At 50.0% G+C, this 14,919-nt stretch overlaps 1 protein-coding gene across 2 annotated transcripts in view; it reads left to right on the forward strand.

Annotated features, from left to right (window-relative positions):
* TMEM233 (transmembrane protein 233) overlaps positions 1-14,919 on the forward strand; it is a 52,794-nt gene that overhangs the window by 32,201 nt on the left and 5,674 nt on the right. Inside the window, exon 3 of one of the 2 annotated variants that reach the window (XM_084762235.1) lies at positions 4,658-5,104. The exons of the other annotated variant lie outside the window; for it this stretch is intronic. Within the exon in view, the coding sequence (XP_084618361.1) occupies positions 4,658-4,664 (7 nt within the window). The 3' untranslated portion in view covers positions 4,665-5,104. Of the gene's footprint in view, positions 1-4,657; positions 5,105-14,919 lie in introns of those variants that run through there. 2 annotated transcript variants of the gene reach the window in all.

Genomic DNA, 14,919 nt, shown 5'->3' on the forward strand with positions numbered 1-14,919 from the left:
CTAATGAAGAAGCATTCTCGCCCACGGGCGTGCTCCACAAAACCAGACCGTTTACAAGCCTAACAGAAGGTATAAAAATGTGTCTCCCTTTTCTTATGCACTCAGGGCAGCACACGTCTGTAGCCAGGTGTAGGTTGGTAGAGCGCTCCACTCAATAAGCCGTTCTCGGCAGACTCCAACTGCAGCGCAGATACCCCCATCAGGAGCATCCCGCGGCCCCTCTTCAGACGCCTTCCGCTAGTTAGTTGGCTCAAGGAAGCACTGGTGTGTGCTTATTGGCTATGAGGCACATCACTAAGGCGTGTAGGGGAGCATCCTGATGGAAGAGGAGGCGGCCTGGGAGCTTCTCTGCCTCTGTGTGCAACATCCTCCAGGATCTAGAAGCTTCTCTCAGACATCGACTCAGCCTTCAGCCTATCTCCCTTCCCTGGAGGTTGGGAAAGGGAGATAGGGCTGACAATTTAACTGGCCTGTCATCACGTGACTGGTTTCCATGGCAACTGCCCAGCAGCACCAGGAGCCAATCAAGAGTTATCTGCTAGAACAAAAGGTAATCTTCTTACCCAAGAAATTCCAAGGATGTTTGAAGTTTCATGTCAGGGTCTAGGGTCAGAGAGAAGACCGATTCTGTAAAGCGCTGCTGCCTGCGAGGAGAGCTGAGGGATGTCTCAAGCTGCACACCCTGCCACACCCAAGACAGCTGCTGACACTTCATTTATTGCTGCTTCCAAAGTAGCTCCCCGTCTCCCACATGTCCTGTTCCTTCTTCTCCTCCTCCTCCTCCTCCTCCTCCTCCTCCTCCTCCTCCTCCTCCTCCTCCGTGGCCAGGCTCACGGCCACTGGGCTGATGTTCCATGGGACCAACAGAACGTTGCTGGCAACAAGACCAGTTGAACATGACAAAGCTTGAGCACAAAGGTGACTGCCGACTGTGCTGTGCCACAGCTGTGGCAGACTCAGGTGACCAAGAGGGGGTTGGGGGACTCCATTTTACATCTTCTCAGCTGTTGACTGCAACCAAACCTCATCTTGGAAGTTTCTGGAGCGAAGTGCCATGCTACGCTCTCAGGCACATCTGATCAGCCCCAACCACCCCCTGAACATTTCCTGGGATGAAAGAGCTCAAAGCGGAAGTCTTCAGTGGCGTGTGGAGCTCTTGGGGGCTGCCTAAACACTCCCCACGCTCGGCTCACATTAAAACAGTAAGAGCTGGGCTCCCATTCATGTTCATGACCAAGCGCAGTGGCCGCCAAGTTCTCCAGCCTCATGCTAACAGCTGTTCTTATCCTCTGTGGAATAGCATGGCTTTGCCATTAGGCAATATATATACAATATGGTCGCCAGACATTCATTACCTCTGCGTGGCCTTGGAGATGTCCAAACAGCCAAAAGGAGATGCCTAACTGTATTCAACGTTGATTGCTTGGCAGGACGGGGAGACAATGTCCATTCAGTCTCAACTGAGAGTGGAAGATCCTAAGTTTGAAGCCAGCGTGGTCTATATAATGAAACCACACACACACACACACACACACACACACACACACACACACACACACAGAGCAAACTAGCTCTTGCTTGTCATCAACAGGCACAAGAGCCTTTGTGCCACAGGGTTTCTTTGAGGAAGAACTTGGGGTCCCGGGGCCCCATTAGGAGGTACAGTCAGTAAGTGTTGCCATCTTAGGGAGTTAGGGTCCCAGGTGCCCAGTAGGATGTAAGCAGTGAGCACTTACTGCCATCTTAGGAGGGGAGGGCTCCCAGGCTCCCATCAGAGGACGACAGTAAGCGTTAAGCTTCTCTCCTCTATGGGAGCTTCTGTCTTATCCAGGTGTGGACAGGAGCCCATCCCTTCCTGCCCTCAAAATAGGCTGCCGCTGTATCAGGCCGAGAGTGGCACACGCTGTGTTCTGAGGTGGCGTAAAGCAAGAACTCAGTCTTTCTTCAAAAGCAATCATCGCTGTGAGTTCGAGGCCAGCCTGGTCTACAAAGCAAGTCCAGGACAGCCAAGGCTACACAGAGAGACTCTGTCTCAAAAAAAAAGAAAGAAAGAAAAAGAAAAGAAAAGAAAAAAAAGCACAAAAACAAATCTGGGCCTGGCAGGATGGCTCAGTAGGTGAAGGAGCTTGCCTCTGCACTTGATGGCATGTGTTTGATGCTCAAGACCCCACATGATGGAAGAAGAAAAACCAACTCCCACAAGTTGTCCTCTGAGAGAGGGGATGGGGGGAGGGAGGGGGAGGGAGGGGGTACAGACGTGGACACACAGAGAAAACAAATTTAACTTTAAAATATTTTTAAAAGCAAAATTGTGTTCTTTCCTGTAATTGGCTGGGACACGGCTTCCAGGGTATTGTTTTAGCATGTATCATATTGACATATGATATATAGATCATATATATAGATCATATTTATAGATCACTGAAGGTTTTTTTTTTCCTAATAAAAATGGGGATAAGACCTATTTCTCAAAGACTGTGCAGGCTCTCTCTATTGGCTCAGATAAGTTAAAAGAGGGAAGATTCAAGGCTAGGTATCCAGCAATGGTAGATTTCTTTTTTTACCATGAAAAAAAAATATGGTGAAGAAACAGAATATAGCATGTACAGTAGCTAAGGCATGTAATCTTAGCATCGGAGAAGCTGAGGCAGGAGGATTGCCTCAAGTTTAAGGACAGCCCGGCCTACAGAGTGAGAGTCTGTCTCAAGAGAAAAAGAAAGCGCTTCACTAGTGAACAAAGAAGCGTAGTTTAAAGCGTTAGTCAAATGCTCAATTGTTTTGTTGGCCGGATTCAAGCGGCTGGAAAGACAGAGGGTATCAAGGTCGTCGGAGCGGGAGGCCCTGGTTACTTTACTCTTGGAGAAGAGAAGAAGCTCGGGGCCCGAGGCTGTCTCTCTAGATGCACACACAGGTCCCTCATCCTTAAACTCAACCATCCTCAGGCCAAAAATATTCAGGAAAGTATCACATCTTCGTCTGACATTTTTTTTTTCTTCCTGTTACCCAGACAATGCAGCTTGCAACAAGCCCTGTGTTTACATTGTATTCAGGATCATAAATAATCAAGAGGTGAAAGGGTTTGCGCGGGTCCTACATAAACCTGGGCGCTGTGAAGAGATGCTGGTATTCACGGGCATGGGAGGGCCTAGCACCAACCCCCTTAGATACGGGGAATAACTCTGTTCCCATGTGCCCACCGACACACCAATTCCACACTCCAAAACCCAACTGGGGGCTCAGGAGACGGCTCAGTCAGTAAAGTGCTTGCTGTGTAAGCCTGGTGTCCTGAGTTCAGATCCCCAGCCCCCGTGTAAAGGTCCCGGTGTCACAGCCTGCTCCTGTCATCTCAGCAAGGGGAAGGCAGAGGCAAGAGGCTCCCTGGAGCTTGCTGGTCGGCCTGCCTGATCTAGTGGGAAAGGTTCAGAGTCAGTGGGAGACACTGCCTCAAAAAATAAGTCAGGGAGGTAATTAAGGACACCCAGTGTTGACCCCTGGCCTTCACAAGCATAAACACATAGACAGACAGACAGACAGACACACACACACCCCTCACAGATGCAAGTGCACACAAACACATGAGTAGCAGTAGCTCTCCACTCTTGCCATGCTGGGCAGCTTTAAAATACCAACAAAGCCCACACAATCCACCCTAGGCTAAACTGGAATCTCAGCTACAAGGCCAGACATGATGGGTCTTAAAGCTCTCTGGGTAATTCTCCTGGGCAGCCAGGGTTTCTAACCATACGTGTGCAAAAAATACCCCAGGAGGCTTTGTCTGGAACAGGGAAAGTCCCTTAAAAGAGCCAAGCTGACCTTCGTAGGCTAGATTAAGCAAGCAGTGGTGTATTTAGGAAGAGCCACACTGTAGGGCAAGCCTGCGATCTCTTCCTTTCTAGGACTGTGTGGCGGGGCTGCTGCCTGCCCTCTCTCCCTCTCAGCCTCTCCCCCCTGCATCCTCTGCTCCTGCCAAATGAATTCTTCTGTGTGAGCACCACAAGCAACCTCCTGCTTTGTGGCCTTGGCACCTGCTGTCCCCAGTGCCTGGAAGAAATCTTCCTCCTGATACCCACACAGCTTGGTCCCATTTCTCCCTCAAGTGCTTGGCCTGGGACCCACCCCACCCCTCTCCCCCAGTGAATACTAACTACAACATGATCCCATTAAGTACACATGCGTGCACGCATGCTCGCACACACATAACAGACACACACACACACATTCACACACTCACACTCAGAGAGATGTTCACACACTCCCCCACGCTCCTACCTGCGTATTCGTGGATTTAAATGCAGAAGAAACTGTCCAGAGGATGTGTACAACCCAACACTGAGAACTAAAAACCGTTAGGGAGGAGAACGTGGCAAGAAGCCGCACAGTGAATGTGGCTCCCTCTGTATCACTCAGGGTTTTCCCACGGACCACGCGTAAAATTAAATTTTAGTTTAAAAAATATTTTTCAAAAGGAACCAGTGCTTAGAGAGGAAAAGCCTGATAGCCCACTTCAGCATCTTCCAGTCAGGGTAAGTTCCATCAAGTAAGGCCGGCACGCCCCCAGGGTCCATCCCAACCCAGCCTTTCTCTCTGACACAGCCCCCCTCTCCTGCCCTCTCTCCCTCCCCCCTCACCTCTCTCCCTCTCCCTCTCTCACACATAGCCCCTGAAGATCCAGCAGTCAACTGGGAGCGTGGCGGACGGTCCTCATGTGCACACACCCCCAAAGAAGCTTCTGAGGAATGGATCCTTGATTTCAGACTGTGAGATCTCTTCCTCCCGGACTCTCCAGAGGCGGGACCCTGGCCGACGTGTCAATGAACACCAATAAGTCCGTGTGTAGGAATTCTGAGTGACACAGACACTCCCACCAAAGTTGTCGACTGACGAAAAAGAAGAAAAGGGTGTCTCGGTTCAGCAAGCTGTTTGCGTCCATTCCTCTTCTGCAGGCATGAACTCCAGAAGTCTCACTGTCCTTCACTGGGAGGTCTGGATTTTGGGGGAGCCGGTGGTTTTTAGGGAGAGCAGTGAATGCTGGTGTTTACAAATATGTAGCATGCTTAAAGTGGTCTAGTACAGTCGAATTCATAAATTTATTTCTTCTTTTCCACATTGTAGGTTCTCCCTGTCTCCCTCAGCACCCCCAGAGTTCACCGGAGCTTGCTAGACTTTTGTCCCATTTTTAATTTTCCGCAGTAGCCCCCCCCCTTTCTCTCACTTGTATCTGCATTGGTCACTTGGAGCCTGAGAATGAAGCCAGATCCTAGGCGTACGTGTACCCTCTCCACCCCAAGACTGGAATAAACTGGCTATTTTATGGAGTGTCACTTTCCATAGGAATAGGCTTTATACCTATTTCTTTCAGCAAATCTCAGGCAAGATCTTTGATTTTCCTGGATGCCACAGGGAAGGGCCACACCCATTGATCAGTCTAATGTCAGATGCTTAGGTGTGAATGCCCTGTCTTCATGATGCCTTTGCCCCACCTGCCATAGCATGCAAGCATAGAGTTTTTGCAGCGTGCAAAGCATGTGCCACGGGTGGTACACGAGGTGATTTCTCAGTCATTTATAAATACAGTGGTAAATAATGCTGAATTTTGAGAAAAGAAAAAAAAACGCTTTCTCTTCGTCCTTTCTCAGTCCTGGCTGCTGCAGGTACGAGCGGGTCCTTCACACCCTCCTGCAGGGACAGTCACTGCCCATCGTAGCAAAGACACGGTGGCCTTCGGGTCCAGTCCTGGTCCACAGAGAACTCAGTGACATTGGTTTGTTTTCATAGTATTTGTTTATTAGTTTCCATGGTTCTCCATGGTCTGATGATCTATTATCATTGAAGCAAGGGAATTCAGAGGCAGACATCGAGCAACTAACCTAACAGGTGATATTTATGGGGAGGGGGGAATCTCTGAAACTAATATCAGAAACACAGTGATTATGAACTTGAGTAAAGACAAGATACCCTGCTGAGCATGGTGGCGCACGCCTTTAATCCCAGCACTCGGGAGGCAGAGGTAGGTGGATCTCTGTGAGTTCGAGGCCAGCCTGGTCTACAGCGTTAGTCCAGGACAGCCAGGGCTACACAGAGAAACTATCTCGAAAAAAGAAAACAAAAATACCCCGTTCTAATTAAATGAACCAGGGGCTGAGAGTCAAAACACCTGTTTCAATGCCTTTTTTGAGGGTCGGTTGGGATTTTTGGGTCGGGGGCTGGTCTTGAATCGCTATGTAGCCGAGGGTGGCATGAAAATGATCTTCTGTTTCTACTTCCTGAGTGCAGGACTCACAGGCTACTGTTGCCACGCCCAGCCGCTCTGGCTCTGTACTTACTTACTTGACACAGGCTATGCAAACTGACTTTAGACAAGCTTCTTTGTTTCTTTGTGCCCTGAGTTTATTCTTCTGAAAAAAAAAAATGGAGATAAGAACAGCTACCACCTTACCCCGAGCTGTTCTGAAAATTAATTGCTACGATAGATGTGCCCCCGGGGGGGAACTCTATACCCCAAACAAATACAAAGCATAGCAATTGTGGGTTGAAGATGTCTGTGGAAACCACTGGATCCTAGCAACAAAGAGACAAGTTGATGGACATGGGACTCCGCCTGTTGCTTCACTCAGGTGTGTCATGAGCCAGTCCTTGCCCCAGGAGGAGACGGACTCTGGGGACAGGAGTTCTCAGCATGTGGGGAATGCCAGCACCGTTCCAGGATATTGGATCCTGATTCTCACATCTCGTCTGTGTATGTTCGGGTCCCTGGTCTTTTGCCCAAATCAAATGGAAAGCGTTGCTAAGAGGGCAGAATAAAAATGGCTTTAAGTAAGCCCATTTACCACGCTGTAGGAGGAGTCTGGTTTTCTCACTGTGTTCTCCTTCTAGAAACTTCCAAAATCAAAATGTGCTCCTCAACCCCGTCCTTTGGCCATAGAGAGGGCAGAGGTGGGGGCTAGAGAGGTCCCTGTTGCTGAACTGACTTATGCCTGACCCGTGAGGCATTTAAATGTTAGCCCAGCTAAAGTCAAAATAAGATGAGACGCTTGTCAGCGAGTGGGATCTTGGGGTTAAAAAGAGGCCTTGAGTTTTGTGGCCCCTCGGGCCTTAACCACTGGAATCAACAATTGGGACAGTTTCCTTCCTAAGGGAATTTTATAAAGTCTACATTCCCCACGGTTAATCTCCATTGTCAGCTTGATGGGATCTAAGGTCACCTAGAGCAAGGTCTCTGGGCACGGCTGTGAGGGGTTACCTCCATTGGGCTAACTGGGGTGGGAACATCTCCCCACTGTGGGCGGCACCATTCCCCAGGCAGGGTCCTCGAGGAAATGGAAAGGTGACTGTGATGGAGAAGTGTGTTGCACACAAACATTCCCCCCTAGTGCCCCTTTACCTCCCCTCTCTCCCCCCCCTCCTTCCTGAGGAAGTAGAAAAACCCCTAGAGAGTGTGTTGTCGAGAATGGATGTTCTGTGTCATTAGGAACTTACTCTCTTCCATTTCTCAGCCCCACCTTGTGTTTGTTTTAAGGTCACAGTGATGAGACTGCTACCAACAGCTTTGGACTTCTCCCTATTGTCTTAGCAACACCCACGGAAAAGAAGTGCTTTCTTCCATAATTGCTCAGGGCTGGATTGGGGTGGTGGTGGCAGGCAACTAAATTCAAACTGATGTACAGTTGATCAGAAGCAGAAAAATTAAAGCCCACAGAGCGGATACCACACCAGGCAGGTGTGGCCAATACAAGTTGATGCTGCAGCCAGGAGCCTGTGAGCCTCCCCTCCCCTCCCTGACCCTTTGGGCCACTGGATGTGTGAGGTTAGCACCATTCAATCTCCACAGATGGAGGGTGTGGGAAAGGTGGTTCTCCAGAGGAAAGCCGGAGAGCTTTTACCAGAAGGAGAAACAGATGATGGACAGGAAACACAAACACTGTCCACATCAGGCCTTCTGTTCCAGCTACATCTCCCAGAAGTAGGAGCTGAGTGACCCGATAGCGTTCAAAGCCACTTCCCAACTGCGTTGAGAGACTCCATTTCCCGGCATTCACCTGGCACCTGCTCAAGCACAGACTCCCAGAAACCAGGCTTTGCTTTGAAATTCCAGTCCCACTGAGGGAGAGCCTGGGAAGCTTGCTCATAGCCTACTGAGGAAGAGGGGTTAAAGCAAGGGCAGAAGGAAGCTGTGAGTGTAAGCACACATAGGTCCTGTGCAGCTAGGAGCCCCGCAGAAGGGAGAGCCAGCTGTTGGGGGGTGGGGCGCTGACGATTCAGGGGAGCCCACGCCGCTGTCCCCACTGCTCTGTGCATGGCACAGGCTGGTATCTTGAAAGCCGCCCTGTCTTTGCCCACAAGTTATGGGCAGAAGCAGATGCAGACATAAAAATCGCTGGCCTCAGCTCCTGGATCAGCAAATTAGCCCTGGCAAACAGCAGGGCAGCTGCAATCAGCAAAAACGGCTCCCTGCTCGTATCTTGATATGTAACCCTAGTCCCCGGGCTTCTAAATATAAGAGACAGTTTAGGGCTACCAACTACTCCCTTGATCTAAAATAGCATCTATAGCCATGGTTTACTACAGTCCTGGAAAAAAAAAAAGAAAGAAAGACATATTCCTATTATGATTAGCCCCTGGGGAGTTATCCTAGAAGTAGATGCCTGAGCCCACACACTTAATTCCTGTTTTACTGAACACAGAATTATAGATGTCATTTGCGTGATGCTTAGCCTCATGGAGGAGTCCCAGACTGAAGGAATCCCCCTCCAAACACTGATGTCTCTCCTCAGAGGGAAGGAGAAGGGAGCAGCGCGAGCCTTGTTTTTATGAAGCATCTGAGCATCATCACGGTCCCTGTTTCCACTGCTCAGACGAGCACCCAGTCCAATTGACAGTGGCTGGACCACAGTGTCCTCCACAACTGTAGGTGGTCCCAGGCCACGCCCACACAGCAGGCCACAGATGATGAGGCCCCAGCCTCATCGCCTTTCCCAAGGAGGCTGCTCCTGACGCTGCCTCAAAGTATTCACTCCCTGGGGGTGACACAGAATTCGTGGAAATAGGAACTAGTTGTTTAACGGCCCAGGAGGATAACAAATGGCCCGATGAGGAGCATGGAAGAGAACCTTACACAAATTGCCACCCGTAAGAAAGAAGGTAAATTAAATAACCCTGATGCCCAGCAACACAATTCATTTCTGGTGCTGTTACAAATATCCCAAACTACGGCAGAGTGTGGTGGCATTAAGCTCCTAATCCCAGCCCTCAGGAGGCAGACACAGATGTGAGTTCAGCCAGGTCTCCACAGGGAGACCCTGTCTCAAACAAACAAACAAACAAACAACAAACACAATCCCAAACCAAGATGGCTGCTGTTTAGATCTCCCAGGAGACTGAGGAGACAAGTCTTCGGGGTGTGTGTGTGTGTGTGTGTGTGTGTGTGTGTGTGGAGACAAGTCTTCGGGGTGTGTGTGTGTGTGTGTGTGTGTGTGTGTGTGTGTGTGTGTGTGTGTGTGTGTGTGTGTGTGTGTGTGTGTGTGTGTGTGTGTGTGTGTGTGTGTGTGTGTGTGTGTGTGTGTGTGTGTGTGTGTGTGTGAGAGAGAGAGAGAGAGAGAGAGAGAGAGCGCACTCCTGTGTTCCCAGAGAGAATGAACTAACAGGAGTATGTTCGCCAGAGTGTGGGTGATACTATCCCAGAGAGCGTGGCCCTCTTGCCCTGCTTCCTCGGCAGCCATGAGGCAAACAGTTCTCCTGCCGAGCGATCCCACCATCCTGATGTGAGCCCAAGTCGCCAAATCCGAACAACCATGGTTTCAGCTCTTCAAACCGTGAGTCAAAATCAGTCCCGCACCCTTTGAGTGGTGTCTGTCGGGTATTTTTGCCACAGTAATAAGAAAACTAACCAAAATGCAGTGACTCGACGCAAATTTCATGATTCTGGATGCCCTAAGTCTGAGGAGGGGTCTCACTGGTCCCAAATCAAGATGTCAGCAAGGTAGGATCCCTGCAAAGTCCTGGGTGCTCGGCCTCTTGGCTGCCTGGCGGCTCCTGTCCGCTCCAGCCCCCTCTGCCGGCCGCCGCCGGTACCTCAGTCTCCGACTCCTTCACCAAGCCCGGGGCTTCACACAGCTGCCCTAATCACCGTCTTTTCACACATAATCACCCTGTTTCAGCTGTGGGCTGACCCCCTGAAACCGTGGGCCAAAACAATAGTTCCTCTTTCAAACTGTCTGCCTCTTTCTCTCGGCATTGGCCACAGAGATGAACGCTGACAGGGAGTTTTCTTTAAAGCGCCCTCTCTGACGTGCCAGCTCGTTAAGAACCAGACACTTTCCCCTCTGTACACACTTGGTCCGGTAAAAGCCTAATCATACCCACCCCACCCAGTCACTAATTAAGAAAATGCCCTACAGGCTTGCCTAGAGCCCAGTCTTAGCAGAGGCATTTTCTCAGTTGGGGAAACTGGGGTTTCCGCCTCTCAGATGACTCTAGCTTGTAGCTTGTGTCAAGTTGACACAGAACTAGCCAGCACGATTGACTTTCATCAACTTGACACACAGCACTTTTTAAGACATAACCTTTCCTTGCTTGGGGGGTGGGGGGTGGGGGTGACTTCCAAGACCTCAGATTTTAAAATATCACAGATATAAAAGATACTGCAAACTTAGAAGGTCCACAGTCTTTACCAGTTCAAACATTTTCAAAGTTCAGTCTCAAAAAACCCCGAAGCCTCTTTTAGAATCCAAACCCTCTTTTTAAAATTCAAGGTTCTCAACAGTGGGTGCCTATAAAATTAAAAGGGGGCTAAACACTTTCTTACCTCAAGAGTTCAGAAGAACAGGGCACAGTCACAATCTGAGCAACGCAAAACCAAACTCCAGAAGAGTAAAGACCTCAACATCATTTACCTGGAATGCAAGCCTGATCTTCTGGGCTCCTCCAAGGGACGTGGGTCAGTCCCCTGCTCCGCCCTCTGCAGCACATACGGCTTGTCTTCAGGGCCCATGCCAACTCCACCCCACACAAACTGCAGTTCGTTTGGTTTGGTTTGGGTTGGGTTGGGTTTTTTTGAGACAGGGTTTCTCTGTGGATTCCTGGCTGTCCTGGACTGGCTTTGTATACCAGGCTGGCCTCAAATTCACAGTGTCCTGCCTGCCTCTGTCTCTGGAGTGCTGGGATTAAAGGCGTGCACCAACACACCAAGTCCAAGCTGCAGTTCTTGATGGCCATCCATGGTCCTGGCATCTCCAAAATCCTGGAGGCTTCTGCAACTGGGCTGCACCTTCACCAACAGCCTCTCCTGGCCTCTCACAGTGCCAAGCCTCAGCTGTTCTCCATGACCCTTAATACCTTCAACACCAGCACCACCTGGGCGAGTCTTACACTACCAAGTACAGCTGCCAACGTGAGGTACAATCTTGGCCAACTCTGTATGCTGACCCTGAGGAAACTCTTCCCAGAGATTCCACCTCAACGATGCTGGTCTTTTTGTTTGTTTGTTTGTTTGTTTGTTTTTCTGGGCCAGGATTTCTCTGTTACTCAGATTCATGACTGTCCTGGGTGTGGTGGCTCATGCCTTTAATCCCAGCACTCGGGAGGCAGAGGCTGGCAGATCTCTGTGAGTTCAAGGCCAGTATGGTCTACAAAGCAAATCCAGGACAGCCAAGGCTAACACAGAGCATGCGCCACCGCACTGGTCTTTTCTTAACCACCGCTAATTTCTCAGCTCCAGTTGACCAGCACCTAGCTCTAAGGTTTTACTTCAATGGTGCCACTGACCCTTCAGCCCCACTGATAGAGTCTCTAAACTTCGCTCTGAAATGTCCCCCGCCATCCCCCCACCGTTTGCAGTGCTCCCTCAACATTCTCATTTTCCAAGCTCCCGCAGAACACCCCCTGAGCTCTCAACACTCATGGCTTTTCTAGCCCAAAGTTCCAAAGTCCTTCCACGGTCCTCCCAAAAAACATGGTCAGGCCTGTCAAAGCAGCACCCCTCTATCGTGGTATAAGCTCTGTATTAGTCAGGGGCACTACTGCTGTGATGAAACACCGTGACCACAAGCAAACTGGGGAGGAAAGGGTTAATTCGCCTCCACTTCCACATCACTGTCCATCACCTGATGAAGTCAGGGCAGGAACCTGGAGGCAGAAGCTGATGCAGAGGCCATGGAGGGGTGCTGCTCACTGCCTTGCTCCCCATGGCTTGATTGCTCAGTCTTGTCGAACCCAGGACCACCAGCCCAGGGATGGCGCCAGCCACAATGGGCTGAGCCCTCCCCCCCATCAGTCACTAATTTAAAAAATTGTCCTACAGGCTTGCCCACAGCCCAATCTTATGGAGGCATTTTCTCAATTAGGGCTCTCTCCCCTCAGATGACTCTAGCCTGTGTCAAGTTGACATAAAATTAGCCAGCACACCACATGGAGGCAGAAAAAGAGAACTCCTGACCATTGTGTTACGGCTACCGCTTGAGAGCCATGACACAGGCACGCCCACACCACACACACACACACACAGTAATAAAATAGATAAATACAATGAATGTTAGATACGCTTCATGTATTTATCATTTGCTCTTGGTTTTCCCAGGCGTAGTATTAAGCACTATGGGGGTCGGAGCCACGCTCAACATGCCCGCCTCTGATTCCTAGAGGATTCAAGACGTGGCAAAAAAAAAAAAAAAAAAAAAGATTTTCCATGAGCATTCGTCAAATGGGTATGATGGAGAAGTAAGTGGTGAGTGAGAGAAGAGGAAATGAAGAAAATTGGGATCAAGATTTCTCCACCATCCTGTCATTCTTAAACAGCAGAAAACCTTGAGTTCTGAGCCAAGATGGCACTAAATCGAGGCATTAGCTAAAAATTCTGTCCCAGACAAACTCACTTTTTCTTTATCGCTTATCATGACGAGTCAGCAAAAGGGGGAAATGAAAATGCGTCTGTACAGAAGTTATCTCCCGTCTGGGCGGCCTTTCCCAAGCCGCCTTTGAGTCTAGGGAGCCCTCTAGTGGCAGCAATGGAGAATGGCACTCTAGAGTCAATCCTTTGCCTCACAGGTCCTGACTTCTAAAAACAAACTGGAAGGAGTTGTGTTGCTGGAGGAGCTGTAACCAATGTCTGTGTCTTCTCCTAAGGATCCAACGGCAAACCCTGGCACGGTTCAGCCTACAGGAGTTTGGGTCCTCCTCCCCGGGGAATTAATCAGGTTTTAAATAGTCCCTCAAGCCAATTGGTCTCTTTTTGTAAACTTAAAATCATTCTTGGGCTGGAGAGATGGCTCAGAGGTTAAGAGCACTGTCTGCTCTTCCAGAGGTCCTGAGTTCAACTCCCAGGGACCACATGGTGCCTCTCAACCATCTGTAATGAGATCTGGTGCCCTCTTCTGGTGGGCAGGTGTGCATGCAGGCAGAGCACTGTGTACATAATAAATACATACATCTTAAAAAAAATTCTTGCAAGTTCTACCCCCTCTCCTTACTTTTCCTGTCTCTGTCTGTCTGTCTGTCTGTCTGTCTGTCTCTCTCTCTCTCTCTCTCTCTCTCTCTCTCTCTCTCTTTCTCTCTCGGGTACCCCTCCCCCCTTTCCTTCTCCCCCATGCTCATTTAATAAACTTCATATAATCTAAAAAACAATAACAACAAACAAAACCCAAAACAACAACAACAAACATTCTTGTAAGCTTCAAGGGAGCCACTTGAGTCCACAGATCACACTCCAGATAAGTATTTCCTATTTCAGAGGGTGGGATTCCTCCCTGATTCCCCGGTTTGGGGACTCCCCTCCCCCAACTGCCTGGAAGTTTCAAATGTAAACTCCTTAACTTCTGCCCCTAACACACACGTGTTCCAGCATCCTGCCAGATGCTGCATCCAGAACGCAGGTGCTCCTGCCTCAACCTCACAGAGTGCATCAGCTGGACCTGCAGTTTCTTAGCCACAGATGGTCTCCCAGATCCTGAACAGCAAATACAGTAGCCTGATCTTCCTGGACTTGACCAACATTTCAGCTTTTTGACACCCTGCCTCCCCCGCCCCCGTCGCTGCCACCCTACTGTCAGCAGGAAGCAGGCAAAGACCAGATTTCTGTGTCCGTTATTCATTTATTACCAACAAAAGGCTGGGATGTTAGGGCCTGCTGCAGGGCGTGGCTGCCATGGCCTGCCCTCTACCTAGGGGCGGGGCTTCCCCTCCCCTGGAGACTATAAAGGAGACATTTTGGTTTCACTGGCCCCTTTTGGCCCGCTTTGCCGCCCTTGCTACCCTTGCCCTTTCCCCACCTCCCTGCCCTCTCTCCCCTGCCCACACCCCCAGCGCACACGGTCTCCCCTCCCCCCACCTCCAGCGCACACGGTCTCCCCTCCCCCCACCCCCAGCGCACACGGTGTCCCCTCCCCCCACCTCCAGCACACACGGTGTCCCCTCCCCCCACCTCCAGCACACACTCCCTCTTCCCTTCCCCCTCCAGCGCTTCTTCCAATAAACCTTCATTTGTATATTATAGCTTCCTTTTCAGCATCATCATTAGCTCATTCTGATTATTTAAGCAATCGCTTTTGGCCAATCAGTGCAGTGATTTTTTTTCAGTCTACCTCACTGACTTGCCCCTGGCCTGGAATGTCACGAGTGGTGCAGAGACACCTGTTTCCTAGAAATACCCAGTGTAGATAATATAATCAAATGTCCAGTACTGTGAAAGACGAAAGCTGGGGAGATGGCGAAGTCCTGACGAAGACCCGAGTTCAATCCCTCAGCATGCACACAAAAGCCAGCTGTGGCTGTACATGACCTGTTGAGGGCAGAGACAGGAAGATGCTTGGGGCTTGCTGCTTGCCAGCCTAGCCCAGCCTCCCTGTCTCCAGGCAATAAAGCAGAGAGTGGTAGCGCAGGATGCCTGATGATGACGTCTCTGGCCTCCACGCGGACAGGAATATGCACACA

The sequence above is a fragment of the Acomys minous genome, assembly GCF_964271855.1.
Source record: "Acomys minous genome assembly, chromosome: 16".
Classification (NCBI taxonomy): Eukaryota; Metazoa; Chordata; class Mammalia; order Rodentia; family Muridae; genus Acomys; species Acomys minous.